The sequence below is a fragment of the Phyllostomus hastatus genome, unplaced genomic scaffold (genome assembly GCF_019186645.2).
Source record: "Phyllostomus hastatus isolate PE091 unplaced genomic scaffold, TTU_PhHast_1.1 phas_contig_17, whole genome shotgun sequence".
NCBI classification, from domain to species: Eukaryota; Metazoa; Chordata; class Mammalia; order Chiroptera; family Phyllostomidae; genus Phyllostomus; species Phyllostomus hastatus.
This window is the reverse complement of record NW_025333664.1, coordinates 605,653-625,105: the sequence shown is the minus strand read 5'-3', so window position 1 is coordinate 625,105 and position 19,453 is coordinate 605,653. Positions and strand designations below refer to the sequence as shown.

General features: G+C 69.2%; 2 protein-coding genes across 2 annotated transcripts; one reads left to right on the top strand and one right to left on the bottom strand.

The window, feature by feature from the left end:
• Positions 1 to 2,690: 2,690 nt before the first annotated feature.
• Positions 2,691 to 10,668, bottom strand: YTHDF1 (YTH N6-methyladenosine RNA binding protein 1). The gene is made up of 5 exons (XM_045833530.1): positions 10,386 to 10,668; positions 10,145 to 10,169; positions 9,173 to 9,252; positions 5,172 to 6,695; positions 2,691 to 2,972 (listed from the first exon to the last, which is right to left on the bottom strand). Exons 1-5 carry the CDS (start codon positions 10,410 to 10,412, stop codon positions 2,946 to 2,948), a joined length of 1,683 nt encoding a protein of 560 aa, XP_045689486.1. The 5' UTR covers positions 10,413 to 10,668; the 3' UTR covers positions 2,691 to 2,945.
• Positions 10,418 to 18,933, top strand: BIRC7 (baculoviral IAP repeat containing 7). The gene is made up of 8 exons (XM_045833115.1): positions 10,418 to 10,784; positions 14,367 to 15,119; positions 15,785 to 15,884; positions 16,168 to 16,249; positions 16,364 to 16,406; positions 17,579 to 17,635; positions 17,890 to 18,088; positions 18,725 to 18,933. Exons 1-7 carry the CDS (start codon positions 10,418 to 10,420, stop codon positions 18,081 to 18,083), a joined length of 1,596 nt encoding a protein of 531 aa, XP_045689071.1. The 3' UTR covers positions 18,084 to 18,088; positions 18,725 to 18,933.
• Positions 18,934 to 19,453: the final 520 nt, after the last annotated feature.

Genomic DNA, 19,453 nt, shown 5'->3' with positions numbered 1-19,453 from the left:
AACCCCCCGGGGCAGGCTGTCCCCCCTTCCTGCGCGAAGGCACCCGGGCCGCCTCCTCGGGGTCCTTTCCGGGAAATAAAGACGGACTCGGGGAAGAAACTGTCCACGGCGTGTTCCTTCCGCTCAGAACCGTCACCATGCGCCTCTGCTCCACAGAACAGTCACAGGAGAACGGCCGTGCAGGGCAGCTCTGTGAATGTCTTTCCTTTTCAAATGTTTTTTTTAAAGATTTTACTTATTTTCAGAGAGAAGGGGAGAGAGGATGAGAGGGAGAGAAACACGAATGTGTGGTTGCCTCTCGTGTGCCCCCTGCTGGGCACCTGGCCCACAACCCAGGCTGTGCCCTGACTGGGAACTGAACCGGTGACCCTTTGGTTCACAGGCTGGCACTCAGTCCACTGAGCCACACCAGCTGGGGCCGAGTGTTTTTTCTGACCAGTTGCTGCGGAGAAAATAACCCACCACCATTGTCAAAAGCAGCTGCAGATGCAGCTGCAGAAGAGGCTGTGGGGCTTGTGGGGGGGGGGGCCGGGGGAGTGCTGGGGCCGGGAAGGGCACGTCACCGCGCCGTCACCGCGCCAGCTGCCCTCAGAGCAAACTGCCGCCACCGGCCGCCGGGTCCGACGCAGGCACAGGGAGGCCTGGACAGAGCCAGGGCGCAGCAGGCGAGCGGCCTGCTCGGGGGCCTCGCCCGAGGCCGCCCCAGTCCCAGCAGGGTTGGGGAGACCGCAGGGGCCGCGGCAGGCAGCCCACCAGGACGACGCTGCCCACCGCCCACCGACTGCCAGAGCCCGCGAGGGCACTCCTGACGCCAGAGGGACCCAGAGATGTCAGCGGGTAGCGGTGCCTGCCACGGAAGCTGGGAATCCTCGCGGGGCAGGCTTTGGGGTAGACCACGGGAGAAGGCCGGCCCAGGGGCTCCGTGGCGGGGGAGACATGCCTGGCCACAGCTTGCTCACATGACGTCCCCTGACGCCCCCGGTGCACCCACACCACAGCCCACTCCCATCTTCCCCCCTGGGGGCACCGAGTCCCTGCAGCAGGCGCCCTGGAGTGCCGGCAACGGTGGCGAGCCAGCCAGCCGCGGTCCCCAGGGTGCAGGGAGCTTCAGGGCAGGTGACACGCAAGGACCTGACACCCACCCAGGGCCCAGCCCCCCGTTAACCAGCCACAGCCCCACTCACCCACCTGCAGACGCCCCGACACTCTAAGGGGGGCCCCACAGCAACGGTGGCACCCCCAACGCGTCGTGCAGGCCCCTTGTTTTGCGAGCGGGGGCCACCCCACGTTCAGGGGAGCCCAGTGAGTGAACACGAAGAACACGGCAGGCAGACGTGAGGGGGTGACCCTCCTGGCCTCCCACGCTGCCCAAGGTGAGGCGGCAGGCGCGGTCTTGAGCCCAGGCAAAGCTGCCGGTCTCCCAGCAGACTGGCCCACAGGCCGGGCCAGCCCCACCCACCGCCAAGTGCCCCGTGTGAGGGCGGGGGTGACGCTGACACCTCGGAGATGTACCCCCCAAGGGAGACCTGGCAGGCTCCTCTCTGGAGGGGCAGGCCGGCTGCGGGGGCACAGGAGGGACTGGGCTGGGGCTTGGGAGCCTGCGGCCAGCAGGCACCGGCCACTCACGGCACAGTGCCGCCGCCCCCGCGGCTCACAGGAGGACGTGGGAGCCCGCCAGCCCGGAGCCACACCCGGGTCTCTCCAGTACCCCCGCCAGCAGAGTCACGAGGGCGAGGGAGGGGACGGCTTCGTCTTTGGGTCGTCAGGACCCCAGCGGGGACAGGGGGCTTTGGGGTGGTGCCCCTCGGCCGGCTTCACAACAGGACCCGCACGGCGGGGGAAGGATGCGAGGACCGCGGACCTGCCAGACGGGGTCGTTTATTAAGGCTTGTGCTGTCCCAGGGCGGGCCGCCCCGGGGCGCCCACGACTCTGCCCGGGCGGCGGCAGCTCAGAGCGGGACGCGTTCCGAATACAGGTCCCCGCGGCACGGCCCAGCTTCAGCCGGAGGGGCTCCTGCAGGGGTGCGAGTGTTCGGGGGGAGTCTGCCCCCCCCACCCCGGGGCCTTGAGGGGCAGACGCGGGTGCTGGCGTGGCCAGAGGGGCACCATGTCCACGTGGTGCCCGGCCTTGAGCAGGCGGCGTGGCCCTGGGCCCTCAGTCCACAGGACGCGACGGCCTGGCCAGTTCCGGGGGTCCATTCGCTGGCCTTTCCCACCTCCGACGGGAGCAGGGGCCGAGACGCACGGTGCGGTTTGCCACGGGCAGAGCCGCCGCGTCAGGGGCGGCAGGGACGCTCAGCACCCAGGGCACGGAACTTGAACGCCGTGGGGGTGCGCACGGGACCAGGAGGGCCAAGACGAGCCGTGTGGCCACGGGCACTGGGGACGGGGGACCCGCCGCCCGGGGCAGACGGTGCGGCCGGCCCGCAGCGGGTGCCCTGCGCCTGCTGTCCGGGAACACGACCGCGCGGGCGGCGCGGCGCGGGGCAGGCGACTGGTGGGACGCAGCGAGCGGCCGGCCCCGGGCCGCCACCAGGGGTCCCGGCACCTGGGAGGGAAGCGTCTGAAACACACGCCGAGGGGCAGGACCACCGTGACCTCTCACACCCCCCGAGAGGCGACCCGGGGGCACGTCCGGAAGAACGGCGCGGAGACGGTGCCCAGGAGAACAGAACGGAGCGAGGCCGTGGTTTCTGCCAGCACGGCTCTCTGGGCGCGCCCGGCCCCGGCCCCGCAGGGGACCCGCGGTCTGCGGGGGGCGGGTCTGACTGGCGGGCCGGGCGCGGCCTTTATTGGTGTGGTCTACAAGGCTATCAGGCACGGCTCGCACGCCGCGCCGTCTGGGCGGGGCTCCCGGCGGGCAGACGCGGGCGCCGCCAGGACGCAGCACCAGGCCCGAGTTCGGGGACGTCCGCTCGATCGCACGGGAGGCTGGCCCGCCGCCCTCACTGTTTGCTCCGGCTCTGCCGCTCCTGTGGGGGAGAGAGACCAGGGTCAGGCGGAGGGTGGACGAGCGCGCAGATGCCCCGCTGACCTCTGCGCAGCCCCCGTCCTCGCGCGGCTCCTCGGGCAAGTATGGGGGGGGGGGCAGGTGACGAGGCCGCGCCCCTTGCCACGCGGAGACAGCGCTCGGCACCCAAGGGGGGGCATGTGCCCCCGCACTGGGGCACCCTGTCTGGTCACCAGCATGGTCCACGGCAGCGCCCCCCACAGACGGGGCTCCTGGACACTGGGGGCAGCCGGCAGGGCCCTCTTCCGCTAACAGGGCACAGCGTGTCCCCGGGCAGCACCGTGCCCCGCCCTCTGCCCCGCCCGCCTCCTCACCCACGGCGGCACCGCCCTGAGCACTGGCACCCCTCCCTGCCGACCTCTGACCCCTAACGGCTCGCAGCCCTGCGCCCGTGAAGAGAGCCCCGTCGCCAACAAGCCCAGCCTGCCTCGCGCAAGGACCCCCGGGCAGAATTCTGTGACGGAGGTGGCCCCCGCCCACAGGACGGGCCTCCCCCGGCTCCTTGAGAGCACGAGCCCTCTGGGGACCGGCAAGCCCCCACACGTCCACGAGGCACAGCCGTCCCACCGCACGCCCCCTGCGTCTCACTGACAGAGGGCGGCTCTGCTCCGGGGCGTCCCGAGAGCCGGGGGCCACGGCACAAGCCTGCGTCCAAAGAGCCGCCCGACTCCGGGGACCAGGGCGCCCTGGGGGGAGGCGCCGGGGAGCAGGCCAAGAGCCGCCCACCCACGGCTCCTGGAAGCCCAGCAAGCACCAGGCCAGCCCCTCTCCTGGCACTCCAGGGCGCCCAGGGCAGCTGTGCAGGGTGCAGCTTGCGTTCCGGAGGAACCTCGATGACCTGCTGGGCTGGCGGGGCGGCTCCCGGCCGCACACCTGGGGCCGACTGCGGCCAGGGGTCTCGCTGCTGCCCAAGACCCGACCAAGCACGGAGCCAAGGCAGTGAGGGTGCTGCGGACCCCAGCACTGCCCCGCCCTGCGCACTCAGCTGCTCTGTTTACTACAGGCACCTCACGCCACGCCCAGAAGGGGGGGCGCAGCACCTCAGTAACTGGAGACGGACGAGGGCCCCGCCCCTTCCCCGGCAGAGGGAGCGAGACCACCCTGCTCTCGCAGCTCCGAGTCGTCCCTGCAGGTAGGTGCCCTCCACAGTGCGCGCCGCAGGCCCCCAGGCCGTCAGCTGAGACACGGGACACTCACAGACGCACGGGGCTCTTTATCAAACACGGAAAACACGGGGGCCCACCCATGGTCACCTCGAGTTTCATGAGAGAAAGGGCGCTTTAAAAACAAAGACCCAGCCCCGGCCGGCGGGGCTCCAAGGACTGAGGGCTGACCTGCAAGTCACAGGGTCACGGGTTCGATCCCCAGTCAGGGCACAGGCCTGGGTTGCGGGCCAGGTCCCCAGTGTGGGGTGTGCGACAGGTAACCACATGTGGATATTTCTCTCGCTCTATTTCTCCTTCCCTTCCCTCCTTTCTACACATAAATAAATAAAATCTTTAAAAATAAAGAAGATAAAAACCTCAAAAAAAATGAAGATAATTAAAAAGAAAACACAAGACAAAAACAAAGACGCAAGCCCTGGCTGGTGTGGCCCAGTGAGCTGCACGTCGTCCCGACACCGACAGGTCACCCGCTCAATTCCCGGCCAGGTCGGGGGCCTGGGCTGCGGGTGCGATGCCCGGTGAGGGTGTGTGCGGGAGGCAGCCCACCAGCCTCTCCGACGCCGCTGTTTCCCCGCCGCCCCAGAGCCAGGAGGGAAGAACTAAGCGGAGACACAGACACAGGAGGAAACCTCGGGGTGAGTCCTCTGCCACCCCCGCGCCCGCTCCCGGTGGCCACCCCGGGCTCCGGGCGTCTCTGCGTCCCGGGGAGCTGGACTCCCAGAGGCCCGACCACTCGCCGGGCTGCGCGGACCTGTCTGCCCTGCCCGCCCTCACCGCCCGAGGGAGCCAGGCCGGCCTACCGACACCGCAGGACCCTGGTCTCCGAGAGCCGGTACCCAGCGACCCGCGGACCAGCACCGCCCGCCCGCCTGCCCTCCTCGGTGGCCGCAGGCCCAGCGCCCACACGGGACAGAGACCAGGAGGCGCGGCCCTCGACAGCCCGCAGCTCGGCGAGGGAGAGCGCGGCGCCCCCCCGCGGGCCCCGCCCGGCTCACCTTGCGCACCACCTCCTCCTCCTCCTGGCGCTTCTCGTAGTGCGAGAAGTCGTCGAAGATGGAGGTGGTGTGCTTGTAGGAGGCGATGATCCGCAGCACCTGCTTCGCCTTCTCCAGGGGCACCTCCTGGGTGTCGCGGGAGTTGGTCACCGGCTTGTTGTCGTTGTTCTCCAGCCGGATGTGCCGCAGCTGGTTGTTGGGCACGTCCTTGACGAAAATCCACTTCACGTCGAACTTGCCCTTCCACTTGTCCTGCGACCAGACCCCGGCGCTGGTGCCGTAGTCCACGGGCGACTTCATCTCGGCCACGCCGCAGAAGTGGCCGCTGCCGTTGACGCTGAAGAGCAGGTAGACGGGCCCCTTGCTGCCCACGGAGCGGAAGGCGCCGTCCAGCCGCTTGTTGCCGTGCTCGGTGCTGCACCAGACGGAGTACTTGATGGAGCGGTGCACGTCGTCCTCCGAGTAGCTCTTGATGATGAACACGCGGCCGCCGCGCAGGTTCCAGTCGAACTCCTTGGGGTTGTAGCCGTGCGCGGCCTTCAGCTTCTCCAGCACCGGGTGGGGCTCCGCGCTCGGGGCCGGGCCGGGCGGGGCGCCCCCGGGGGCGTGCCCATCGCCCCCGGTCCCCAGGCCCTGCCCGAACACGGCGCCCCGGTTGCGTGGGGCCACCCAGCGGGCCTGGGGCAGCGGCTGCGGGCTCTGGTACTGCGGCGGCGGCGCCAGCGGGGGCGGCGGGGCCGGCAGAGGCGGCACGACCGGCGGAGGCGGGAGGACGGGCGGGGGGGCCGGGGCCGGCGGGGGGGCCGGGGCCTTGGGCGCGGGCCCCTTGCTGTCCCAGGTGCCGATGTCCATGTTATGCTTGATGGGCGGCGGGGGCAGCGCGGCCCCCAGGACGGGGCCACCCTTGGCTCTCGCTTTGGGCTGCGGCTTCGCGGGCTTGCTGGCGATGGCGGCCCAGGAGGTCGGCTTCGAGACCGGCACGCTCACGTTCGTCCCGCCGCCGCCGGACAGCACCCCGGTCATCGCCACGCTGCTGACGACCGAGCCCACCGTCTTGACCGCGGAGGAGGTGACGTCGCCGATCTTCAGGCCCACCATGCCCTGCTCCAGGCTGTTCATCCCGGGGGCCTTGCTGAGGGTGTCGCCGTGGAAGCCCGCCTGCCCGTCCACCAGCGTGCCGCCCAGGGAGCTCGGCGGGTAGGGGTAGCTGCCCCCGTAGGCGGGGCTCTGGGCCTGCTGCCCCTGAGACCCGCTGGCGCCCCAGGCCGAGAAGGCGGGGTTCTCGGGGAAGAAATTAAACCGGTGCGGGTAGATGCTGCTGCCCAGGCCCCCGGGCTGCCCGAACACGGCGTCGTGCATGAAGTGATGGTCGCCGTTGCTGAGCTGTCCATAGGTGGTGAGGTACGGGATGGGAGGGTCCCCTCCGGTCGACCACGGCGCCTCGTTGAGGGAGTACGGGAACCCGATGGACGGTGGGTAGTAGCTGGGCAGGTAGGGGTCGGCCATGGAGGGGTAGCTGTTGCTCTGCGGGACGAGAGGGACGCGTCAGGCTGCTCTCCCGGCCGGGGAGACCCCGCCGGCCGGCCCCCACCGTCCAGCCCCCACCGCCAGCAGCACCGTCCGCGGGCACCCGACTCGCTCCCGGGAACGTGCCGCCCTGAGCAGGAAGGAGCTGCAGAGGTGACCCCACGTGGTGCATGTGGGGCTGCCAGCCACTGCACAGCCTCCCACTCTGCCTCCCTCAAGCGGCGGTCCCTGAACTCACGAGGAACTGAGTCACCCCAGGCGCCCCCCCCCCACCCTCGGTGCGAGGTGGGCCGCAGCCTGCCAGCGCCAAGTGCAGACACGGAGAGGCCCCGGCTCAGCCAGCAGCAGCTCCCCAGACAGCACCTGGTCAGGTGACTCCACCCAGACGCACCTGGGCAGGGCCCCTGTGACCACCCATGTGCCCTCCCCGCATGGTGCCCATGGAGTCCGTTCACCAGGAGACGGTGGGACGGTGCCGGTGAGGACACGCGGCCCCGACCCTGCTTTCAGTGCCGGGAGGCCTGTGTCCTAGGGGGGAGGCCACCACAGCTGGCCGTCACTGGAGCGCTGCTGCTGCTGCTGCAGCCTCCGGGGCCGGTCGGCCCACACCGGGGACGGTGCTCATGGCACAGCCAGCCTCCTGGCCTAGAGACGCCGCCCCGCGTGCTGGGCTCTGCTGGCCGCCCTGCGACTCGGTCAACGGCAAACCAAACGAATCTCATGCTGCCAATGACGGTCACCACAGACCTTCTTCGGAAAGACAATCGGTCAGATTCGGTAGAGCTACACATCTATTCTAGGGTGGAGTCTTTCATACTTACCAAAGTCTAACCACAGTACAAAAAGCAAAAAAACTCTCATCCTGAATGACCAGAACCGTCTATTTAAGGTTGAAACCTCTGCTTCCTACACCCGCTCTTCCGAGCAGGAAGGAATTCCGCAATCAGCCAAGGCTGCAACGTCACAGACAACACAGTGACTCAGTCGCCAGCGACCGAGAGCAGGGACCACAGGGAGGCAGGGGGCCCTCAGAGCCCAGGGGGCGGAATGTGTCTGGACTGGGCTGGGAGGTGCTTACTTAAACAGACAGCAAAAACAACCTTGGAAAAATTAGGTAAAAAGGAAGAGTCGGGGCTATTCACAAGGAGCCTCTGGGGCAAGGGCCTTCCCCCCGGCCCCCCCAGGGCGACCCAGCTGTGACCATGCCACTGACCATAGCGGCCACCTGTAGGTCTAGAAACGAAGCCCCGAGGACCACGAAAGCTCCACCTCCTGGAAACACCTCCCAGGTGTAGCGAGGTCCCCTCCTTTCGGTTAAGGTTGACACACGAAACACTGCTACAGCACTTGCGTCACCCAGGAAATAGCAAGGTGGTCAAAAACAAGCCCCTTCCCTTCCTGCCACCACCTCTGCTGGAGCCCGAAGCCAGGCCAGCCCAGCTCCGCAGCACCTGGTCCTCCGGTGGGGGGGCCCTGCCGCCCCGCAGTGCCGCGGGGCGGGGGAAGGCCCGAGACGCCTGGCAGAGGGCAGACTGGCCACATTCCACCACCGGGGGAGGCAGAGCCGGCCTCTACTCCAAAGCCCACGAGCCCGGTGCGTTTTAAAAGTGGCACAGCCCTGGCTGGTGGGGCTCAGTGGACGGAGCGCCAGACTGCAAACCGAAGGGTCACCAGTTCGCTTCCCAGTCAGGGCGCGCACCCACATTGCGGGGACAGGTCCCCAGCTGGGGCGCTCCAGAGGCAACCAATCAGTATTTCTCTTTCTCTCTCCCTTCCCTTTACACTAGAAACAAGTAAACTAAACCTTAAAAAACAAGTGGTACACAGTATAGACATTTAGACATTAGGCCTACACTCCAACTACCCCAAATGAGTTTACCCTAGGCAACTCACCCCCCAGGACACACTTCTGGCTGCCCCCCCCCGTCAGGGGGACAGTCGCTCATGGCATCTGGCAGAAGAGCGCCGGGGGGCTGCTGAACTCGCCACGTCACCCAATGAGAAGTGCTGCCAGAAACCCCCACGAAAGCCAGGTGGCCCTGACTCACGGGGCCCTGCCTCCGGCACGGTCTCCGCGCTCTCCGGGGCACCTCGCGCCCTCCCCGCCACGCCTGAGAGCCCCCCTCACTGTCCACCTCACAGAAGAGGGGATGGGCGCAGCAGGCCCGCTGTCCGAGGAAGCGGCCGTCCACAGCAGAGGCGAGAGTCAGCCCGAGGCAGGGGCTGGGCCCCAGAGCCGGGCGCTGAGCTGCCTGCAGACGCCAGCCCGGGGCGGCGCCCCCTGCCCCCCCCCCAGGAGCCCAGCTTTGCCGCAGCCACGCCCAGCGCCGGATCGGCAACCAGTCTCCTGTCTCCGAACTCCACAGCCGGCGGGCGCTTCATTGCTCCGAGCAGCCGAGTCAGCACCCGGCGGCAAGGGCAGGTGACAAACCCGGTGGGAACACGGCAGAAGCAAATGCCGCGGGTGAGCTCACCTGGTTGGACTGCCCAGACAGGTAGGGCTCGAAGTCATGGTCGTGAACCGTGTCCTTCTGATGCAGAGAACCATTTTGCACTAGAATAAGCAGTACAGTCATGGATGAGTTTTTAAAACACATTTTAAGCGTGGGATTAACAGCAGTAAACCCTACACCCATTAATTTCTGGTAAAGAGTGCTTCTGTGTACAAACGGACGTGAGCAGCACAGGACCGACCTGCGCACATCTGACCAGAACTTCCGGGAACGAGGCTCTGTGTCCCGGAAGGGTCCCGCCAGTGCGGGCAGGTGAGGACGACACAGAGGCGGCTGCGACACCGCAGGGCCTGCACCCAGGTCCCGGGGACGGGAGGGGGGCCAGCTCCAGCGCAGCCGGGAAGCGACCGGCCAAGGCCCCACGCACGCCTGCTCGCTCTGGCCTGGCTGTGGGTGCACTTTCCACAGTCACAGGCTCGGCCAGGACAGGGAAGGAAAGGTAAACACAGCGCTGGGCCTTGTCCAACCGAAAACACGATGAACCATATTTGGTTACGCCCAGCCCACACGGACTGCCTGAAAACAGCCTCGCGAGTCCACACCGAGGGTCACGTACAGGTTCTCACAAAGCGAGTTCTGGGGTTCACTCCAGGCCAGAATGCCGCTAGGGGACCCGAGGCTTCCAGGACACAGGCTGTGAGCGCCCGCGTCCTCCACCCAGTGCCGCCCCGGACTCGCACCTGGGCCCCGTGGCTCCCTCCCCGCCCGGCCAAACGACCCCCTGGCGGTCCCCCCACCCACGAAGAGCCCCTGCTTCCCACCTGTCAGGTCTCCCCACACGTTCCGTCTCCCCCGAAGCCCAGGAGGAAGTAGTCCCTTCTGACGCTGCTTCCCAGACCCTCCCTCTGCCTGCCCCCCGCCAGGGTGCCCACGCCGCCACCTCCCGCTCCCGGCCGCGCTCCAGGCCTGCGCAGGCCGCCCGAGGCCGCTCACCTTTATTATCTTGTCCTTTGCTTCTCTGCACCGCCGCGGGCAGGGACGAGCGAGCGGACACACCCGGAGGAAGGGGAAACGCGAAGTTATTGGCCAGCACCCCTCCCAGGCCGCGGCGCGCTCCAGGGCGAACGGGCCCCGCGGCGCCACGCGACTCCGCCCCAGGCTGCGATCCCGCGACGCCGGCCCCCGACCTCGCGACCCCGGACCCCAGCTCCGCGACCCCGGGCCGGCCTGCTACCTGGGGGTCCACGCTGGTAGCCGACATGCTTCATGAACAGCCGGCGCGGCGCGGGGCCGGGACGCCTGCCGGCTCGGGCCTCCCGCGAGGCCGGGCCTGTCACCCGGGCTCTCGCGGTCCCGGGCCCGCCGCCCCCTCCCCGGGCGCCGGCCGGGCGGCGGCGGCTGGTGGGCGCGCGGGCCGCTCGCGAGGCGCGACGCTGCGCTGTGAACAGGAACCGCACACACGGACGATGGGCCGACTCCAATGGCGGCGGCGGCGGCGGCGGCGGCGGAGACGAGGTTGCGCGACGTCAGCGCGCGCGGGGCAGGCCGGGAGCGGCGATGAGCCGCCACGCACCGCGCCTGCGCCCTGCAGCCCGGCGGGACGAATATTGCGCCGGGGTCCCAGACTGGCGCGGTGTGGGCGGGGTCAGGGGCGGGACGAGCCCAGGAAGTCACATGGGCGGCGGCGAAGCGCTGCCGTTCCCGGGAGGCTTCCCCGACGGCACTCCCAGGCTTATTTCCGAGTTGTGAAGCAGCGGAGCCGGCGACTGCGGCTCGCTACTTAATGCCACCTGCACAAGCCGGAGCCCAGTCTGCCCTGCAGCTCGCCCCAAACGCCCCAACATCCCTCGTCGGGGCGCCGAGGGTGTGAACTCTGGGCGCTCGCGCCGTAGTCCAGGGCTGCCTGAGGCTGGTTTGTGGCCCAGTCTCCTGGGGCAGCTGCGCCCCGGAAGCCCGGGGCTCCGGTGTTCCCGGGGGTGCTGCTTTCCCAGCTCTCTCTTGGGTCTCCAAGGGGCTCCGCAGTTTATATCCAGTTTGCTCGTAAAGTTCTTGCGCGGGTATTTCCCTCCAGGGGAGGGTCCTTCCGGCCTCTTCCAGCTTCTGGTGGCCCCGGGCGTCCTTCGTGTTCCTTGGCACTGTGCCTCCCTTGTCACGTGGTCTTTTCACTTCACTGGATGTAGGGCCTGCCCTGGCTCGGTATGATCTCACTTTAATAACTTCATTCTATCTGCAAAGATCCTGTTTCTACATAAGGGCCCATTCCCAGGCGCATGAACTTGAGGGACACTCTTCAGCCCAGTGCAAGGACCAGAGATGATGTCAAACGGAAACTTTGGAGAGCATTTTAGGTTCCACCCACAATGGGGAAGGAGAGGCCCCCCAAAACGAGGGGACCGAGGCGCACTCCCGAAAGCTGCTGGCTAGGGAAGGGCAGGCAGGATCTGAGAGCCACCCCAGGCCCGCCAGAGCAGAGGGCGGTGTGGGCCCCAGCCAGCAGGGAATGTATGGGCCCCAAAGTGGCTTAGTGCAGGGACTGTGCATGGGTCCCGTGAAGGGGTGGGAGAAGCTGCTCCATCCTCACCCTCCCAGCCCAGCTGGGGCCAGGAGGTCTGGCCCTGCAGGCTGGGAGCACAGCAGCTCCTGGCCCAGGGAGGGGTGTGGAGGCCACAGGCTCTGGAAGACCACAGGAACCCCTGGGGTGGGGTGGCCTGGCTCCGGGTTCGTGCCAGGGCCAGCAGGCTCTCAGCTCTGCCCGGGACACCCTGCTGCTGCCCTCTCCACCCTCTCCCCTGTTCATTCTCTTCCCCCCTGGACATGCTGAGTACATGTAGGCACGTAGCACAGGGGGTCCCCCACAAGTCAAAGCTAATTGGAGGCTGGGGGACTTCAACCAGCTCCTGGTGCCCAGGTGGCCGGGCTCCCCAGAGCTGTGCCCCTTCTTCGGGGCTCCCCCCGGGGCCCGCTGCCCCCAGTGCTGGCCCATGGCCCAGCAGATGCACCCTCACTGCATGCCCTAACTCTGCTTTGCTAAGGGCACCTTCTGCCTCAGCACAAACTGTCCTCTGTGCCCAAAGACCGTCTGAGGCCCAGAAGTCTCCAGGGTGTGGGAGCAGGATGCGGACACGCCTGCCTGTGGCCCACGCAGCAGCCGGAATAGGGTTGCTTGGCAGCCCCTCCCTGCTCAGGTGGTGCCAACCTTGGCAATGAGAGGGGCCTTGGCACCTGCTGCAAAACCGCCTGCAACTGCTCCGGGGGCAGAGGTGCCTCCCCTGGCAGCCGGGACGGAGGCCCAGCGGGACGGCCGCCACAGCCTGGTCCGGGGGCCTTGTTCCCCCTCTGCCCGCTCTCTCCAGCCCGGTCCTGGAGTTCACCATTTCCTGCTTGACGTCACAGTCCCCCAAGCAGCTGTGCTGAAAGGGAGGCGCAGACCCTTCACGGACACTCCCAGACCCACCCCCGGGACTCGGCAGCACCTCTTGTGCTCACACCCAGGGCCCCGCTGGGGTGAGGGGTGGCAACAGTCACGGGGGGTGGACGGCACTGAGAATAGTTCCTCAGTACAGAGGGCCCCCACACCCCCAAACCATGCCGCATTGCCCCGCGGGAAGCCACTGTACAAAACACAAGAGGGAAGGCAAGAGCGTCAAGGAGGCAAGGTGGGGACAGCAGAGTGTCGGGCCCCAAGCGGTCAGCCGCCAGGCGGGGAGCTGCAACACCCCAGGGCACACACAAGGGGCGGGGCTGGGTACTGCGCCCGCCGTCCCCACCCCCTTCAGCTGGTGCCACCCGGTCTTGCTGCTCCAGAAGCCCAAGCCCGAAGCTTCGTCCTGGGCCCCTACCGGGCTCCCTGATGCCCTCGGTGCCCTGCGCCACGGGAAGGCATGCTCCTGGGTCCCACCCTTTGCCAGGACTTCCTGCCGGAAACCCGGCGGCTTTGGGCCCCAGACAGGAGAGTGTTCTGGGGACTCACTGGAACCCTGGCAACATCGGGGCAGAGCGGGTGGTGTAGCCGAGAGGGGGACAGCGATGGGGTCTTGAGCAGGGTGAGGTGGCAGCCCCCGCCCCCACCCCCGCACCCGTGGGAGTGAGGGGCAACCTCGGCCCCTTGCTGCGGGCTGGTGTACAGGAGGGCGGGCCCAGCCTTTGGTCTGTGCAGGTGGGAGATGAGTGAGAGCCTTGGGGGCAGGCCCTTGGAGCCCGGGGGCACACCGTGGCGGGGGGGGGGGGCGGGGGGCTCCAGTCCCGGTGAGCAGCCCCTTCCTCCAGCTCCATCCTGCCTGCCAGGGCCTGGGAACCTTGTCCCCCCTTAACCTGGTTCCTCTTTTATTGTTCATGAACTTGTCTTTGAAAGGCCGAGGCACCGGGCTCGGGCGGGGACCGCGAGGAAAACAAGGCCAATGAGCCCAGGGAGGAGGTTCATCCCTGGGAGTGGCTACGGGACCTGCCCGCACCGTCCAGGCTTCCTCCATCCCTTCCACCCAGAGCCTTTGTGACCCTGGGGCCCTGCCCTACCCTCCCAGGAGCTCTGGCTCCCCTCAAGTTCCATCCCGTGGTCCCCACCTGTTGGGACCGTGGGGGACACCGGGGTCCCTGGGCTTGGGCTGACTGATGGAGCCCGAGTGGCTGTGGCCAGGTTTGAGGGAAGCTGCTCCGGGCAAGGGTGCACCCCACGTGGCCAGCAGCTCTGACCTGCGCCTGGAGAAGCGCCAGCCCCACACCCAGGCCCCCCCGCCCCAGCCAGGAGCCAGGGCTCCGACCTTGAAATGGACCCAGCCCCAAAGACCCTCCCCAAGGCCTGGGGAGGTGAAGGAGGGAGCTGCCAGCACAGGCCCAGCCCCTCCCCAAGCCGAGACCCTCGGGGAGGGTGGGGCTCCCACCACTCCCTCTTCTCGCCCTTCCCTCCGGAGGCCCCCTGTCCCCCCTGGCCCCAGGTTCAGAGCAGGAGGCGTCAGGGGTCACAGCTCCAGGCCTCCCCTCCCCTAGACACCCCTGCGTCCAGGGCCACCCTGGGACAGGGTGGCACCCTCCCTCCAGGGCGGCAGAGCTCAGATCTTCTGGAACCTTCTCCCTCTAGAAACTGCCTCTGGCGCCAGGCCCGGAATTCCAAACTCACAAACTCATCACTGGTCCTCCCCCTCCCCACCCACCGGAGGTCCTGGGGCCAGTGCCAGCCCTCCACCGCCTTGAGGGGTCTCCTGCTCTGTGCCCCACCCAGTCCTGCAGACACCACCTTCCCCGTGGAGTGGAGGGGGCCGGCCACCCCCACAGCGGCCCCCGCCCCCCGGGCCCTGCCCCGGGCCCCATGACACACCCCTGGCACAGCAAGCGCGTGATGCTGGCTGCCACGCTGGCCCCTTCCAGAAGGCAGCGGGCCCCAGCGGGCCCCAGGGCCCCTGGCCCCTCCCTGACCTGGGCCTTCTTGGGGCCTGGACCGGGTCCACCCTCATCTCCCGGCTGCTTCAGGCAAAGGCCACCCCTGCCCCCAGGCAGGACCAGGCGCTCAGCAGCCCAGAGGCCGGCTGGCTGGGCACACTCCAGGACTGGCTGCCCGGGGTCCCCGTCACCGCAGCAGAACTGCTTGGGGCTGGTGTGTCCTCCATGGGGCCCGAGGGCAGGGCCCAGTGCTGGTGCTGCGGCCACGAGCGGAGCTGCTGGGCAGCTGGAGGCCGCCCCACCGGGGGACTCTGTGGACCCTGCTCCCAGTGTGGCCACGCCCCGGGCCGGGACCCCGGCGGCACCCCGTGGGCAGGCCAGGACAGCACGGACGGGCAGATCCTGGGCCAGCTGCGTGCCCTGGTGGAGGAGGGGGAGGAGGAGGGGGAGGAAGGGGCCTGGGCTGCCCCGTCCTCCAGGCCTGCCTTCCCCGAGATGGCCTCCGAGGAGCTGCGGCTGGCCTCCTTCTGTGACTGGCCGCTGACCGCCACCGTGCGGCCTGAGCTGCTGGCCGCCGCCGGCTTCTTCCACACGGGTGAGTCCTGGGACGCTGGCGCCCTGGGGCCCACCTCCCCCGAGGAGCCCGTGCCCCCCGGCAGGGGGGCCCCAGGCCTGAAGACGACAGGGCAGGGGGCCCGCTACCCTTCACACCTGTCTCCAGCCTGGAGTCTCCCCGGGGCGGGGGGCTTTAGACTGGGGGGACAAGTGCAGCTGGGGGGGCAGAGCAACAGAGGATAGCTGGACCCTGGTGGGGGTGGACGGAGGGGGCGCGGGGTTGGCCGGCGGTGGGACAGTTGGAGCCTGGAGACGGACGCCTGGGAGGCCCCTGGGTGCCCAGGGACAGACGCCCGAGGGACACGCCGGCCACCCCCACCCGCAGGACACGGCACCCGGGTGGAGGCGCCCCTCACACGCCCCCTGGGGACAGTGCGCTGCCTCCCACCCACGAATGCTCTCCCCGATGCTGGCGGGGGCCCGGTGTCATTGCACCATTTCACCTCCGAGAAACCAGGGCGCCTGTGAAGTCGGGGGGAATGTGGGGCCGGGGGGGGGCCTCTGTGAGCCCCCGCCCCATCAGGGAAGAGCCCCAGGAGCCCCTGACCCCGGCCTGGGGGGCATGCCCGGCCCAGGGGGAGACGGCTGCACGGGGGGAGGCCAGAATCATCTCTGTCCCCCCCCCCCCCCCCCCCCCCCGCCCAGGCCGACAGGATAAGGTGAGGTGCTTCTTCTGCTCTGGGGGTCTGCAGACCTGGGAGCGGGGGGACGACCCCTGGACTGAGCACGCCAAGTGGTTCCCGAGGTGAGGGCCCTGCGGGCGGCTCCGGGGCTCTGCATCCTGGGGGTGTCCCGTCTGAGGGATGGGGCCCCCTCTGTCTGGGGGTGGCGCTTGGCTGGTTGCTCCTTGACCCCCCACAGAGGCTGCTTCCCACACGGCCCCCTCGGCCGGCCGCGCTGTGGGGGGGGGGTGGGGGGGGGGGGCGGGGGCTGGGGGGGGCAGGGGGCAGGAACCCGACCTGAGGTGGGGGCCCTCCGCCAGCCGGGACCGCCCCTGCCCCCGGGGCTGCTGAGCTCCCTTTCCTCAGGTGTGGATTCCTGCTCCGGGCCAAAGGAAGGGACTTCGTCCGCAGCGTCCAGGGGTCCCTCCGCCCCCCGCCGGGCTCCTGGGTGAGCCCTGCCTCTCCTCCTCGGGCTGGGCGGTGTGGGTGGGCCGGGAGGGGCGCCCCCCCCAACTTGCTCCTCCGAGTGCTCAGGGCCCAGGTGCTCGCTGGTTCCTTTCAGGACCCGTGGGAGGAACCTGCAGACGCAGCCCCTGCCGCCTCAGGTGAGCCGCAGCACAGGGCCGCGGCCGCCCCTCGGGGTGGGCACCTGCGGGCTGCCCTGTGGCCCTGGCCACTGGGTGCCCCCTGATGCCCGACAGCAGGGAGGGTGTGGGCTGCCCGGCCGGGTGTGAGGGGGCTGGGCTGGCACTGTGTGTGTCCGGGGCCCCCGGCGAGGCCAGACCCAGGACAGGCGGTGGGAGTGTAGAGTGGGGAGGTGCTGTGTCCCGCTGGCCCCTGCAGCCGTGAGCCCCCGGGGGAGCTGGCTGCTCTGTGCCCCGCCCTCCACCCCTGTGCCCGGGCCTGACGGGGTGGGGAGCCAAGGGGTCCCGGGGCCCCAGGGTTCAGACCCCAGCCCCTCTGCTCCTAGAGTGGGTAGCTCTTGCTCCTTCGTCCTCTGAGCTTCCTGACCTGAGCCAGCAAGTGGGGACAGTGCCAGTCCCTCTGGGATTAAGCGGGTCCCACGTGACGCTCTGGGCGCGGTGCCTGGCACCCGAGGCTTTGCGGATCCGGTTCCTGGCTCTCCCCAGGGGCGGGGAGGCACAGCCCCTCTGTCCAGGAGGCTGAGTCTTGGCTGAGCCACTCGGACGCTGACGGAAGGCCGTGAGGCCCGGAGCCCCCTGCGCTGAGGTGGCCCTGGCGACTGGCCGCTGTGGCCGCAGGCTGTCTGCCTCTCTCCTCTGGCCCGAGGCCCCAGCCGCCCCGCCCTCTGTGCAGTGCCCCCCACCCCGGCTCGCACACGCCAGGGGCGGCCCGGTGTGCTCTGGGTCGAGTGGGCACCCGGCAGGGCCGCCCGAACTCCAAGGGGGCTTCGGGCGGAGGCAGGTGCGACAGAGGCACCCCTGGGCGGCACCAACCATTGTGCCCGAGTCAGAGCTGGTGGCGGACCTGCTGCAGGAGGAGGCGGGGCCGGGGTGGGGGGCGGAGCTACCTCTGTTCTATGGACACTGCTGGCCTTCCCCGAGGCTCCTGCCTGCTCAGCCCCTGGGGCCCCTGCAGGAGGGCTGGATGGGCAGGGCCTCCTGTGACGGGGTGGGCTCGGGGGACTCTGCTCTGGGAGGAGCGGTTTCGGGGAGCCTGGGCTGGTCCTGCCGCCACTCCTGTCCCGTCTGCGGGCCGGGCACTGCTTTCCCTGGGGAGGGGGCCTCAGCTGAGCTCCATCCCTAACTGCCCTCAGCTCCTGCCCACCCCACACCCAGAGGAGAGTCCTGTTTGGCAGATGCCAGGGAGTCAGGTGAGGGCAGGATCCGTGGGGCGGGGTGGGGCGGGGGCAGGGACGGCTCTGCGGCCTCCTGGGGTGGGAGGGGCAGGCGCTCCTGGGGCTGGTTGATGCCAGACACCCCTGGTCTGGCCCCCACCCACCCGCCCCATCAGCCTGTTAAGGAGGGAGGTGGGGGTGGGGGGAGGTGTCACAGGCCCAGCCCCCTGGGGGAACCAGGTGGAGCCTAGGCCCCGACAGACTCAGCCTGTGGGCTCTGGAGCCCCCAGGAGCCCAGGACGCGGAGGAGCAGCTGCGGCGGCTGCAGGAGGAGCGGACCTGCAAGGTGTGCCTGGACCGAGCCGTGAGCACTGTCTTCGTGCCCTGCGGCCACCTGGTCTGCGCTGCCTGCGCGCCCAGCCTGCGGCTCTGCCCCCTCTGCAGGGCCCCCATCCACAGCTGCGTGCGCACCTTCCTGCCCTAGGCCGGGTGAGTGGCTGGCCTCGGAGCGGGCCCACCGGCAGCCGCAGCCTGGCCTGACATGGGCGTCTCCAGTTCCGGCCTGGGAGATGGCAGAGGGGCCCGGGCAGGGATCCCGAGGGTGCTCTGGCCGCACACCCTGCCGCCCTGACGGGGGCCAGCAGGCGTGGCGGGGGCAGCGAGAGGCGGCCCTGGCAGGTGCCCCAACGGAGCTGACAGCTCAGATTCTGGCTCCGAACCCTCCCCGACGTAGCGCCCGGGGCGGGGGCCGCTGCCACTGTGCCCGGGCACATTAGAGCCCACCGCCAGGGCACGTCTCTGCAGCGCTTGACCTTGTGGTCTCGCACACACTGCCGCCTGTCCCGCTGGGCAAACAGGGCTCTGGCCAGCCCGGGGAGGAGGCTTGTGGGCGGTGCTCCATGCCCTCCAGGCTGGAGAGAAGGGGTGGGGGTGGGGGGGGGGTGCCCACCTTTGATGGTCAGGCTGGCGGAGGGCAGGAGCCTGGCCTGCCCAGGGCTCTCCAAGGTCAGCATGCCCCAAGATGCCCCCAGGAATCTTCCAGGGGTAGAAGGGAGAGAGTGCCCAGGGCAGGGGCGGGCAAGCCGACCCGGGGGATGCTGCAGACTCTCCCCTCTTCTCCCACAGGGGCCCAGGGCGGCTGCCACGTGCTCGGCCAGTCCCACGAACCCTACTGCAGTGGGCCCGCCGAGGACCCCGGGCTGGCGTCCCACACCACAGCCCGCCCGAATCCTGCCCCGCAGCCCGGGGTGGGAGGGGCTCGTGTGTGGGGGCTGGTTTCATCCAAGTCTGGATGCTTCGGAAGAGTCACAATAAAGCGATAGGTGTTCCCTGGCGCTGCCCAGTGGCCTGTGTCCCTGACCCCACGGGCCCACCCCGCTGCCGCCAGCCCCTCCCCCTGCCAGCCCCTCCCCCTGCCAGCCCCTCGCCTCTGCTCTCCGGCAGGGCAGCACCCACACCTCGGCCCTCTCCTGACCATTGCCCATCACAGACGTCCCCTCACGGTGGTGGGGGGGACCCCTTTCCCAGCACCTCCCCCCACCCCCTGGTCTGACCTTTCCAGCGTTTTAAGGGCCCCTGGAAGCTGCGCTGCCAGCCCAAGGCCACTGCTGAGCTCGAACTCATCCACCGGACATCCGCCTCTCAGGGAACGCGGTTTATTAGCCCCTCGGGGCCTTGGGGGCGCTGTGGAGCCATCACAGGTCCAGACGCCTCCTCGCCCTGGAGGCGGAGGGGCCCCCCCACCCGGGGGAGCCCCGGCCAGGTGTGCGTCGTGTGCACAGGAACCTGCCTGTGGGAGTGCACGGGCTCCTGCTCACCGTCCAGGCGGGGCCACACTTTTCTCCGGGAAGTCCT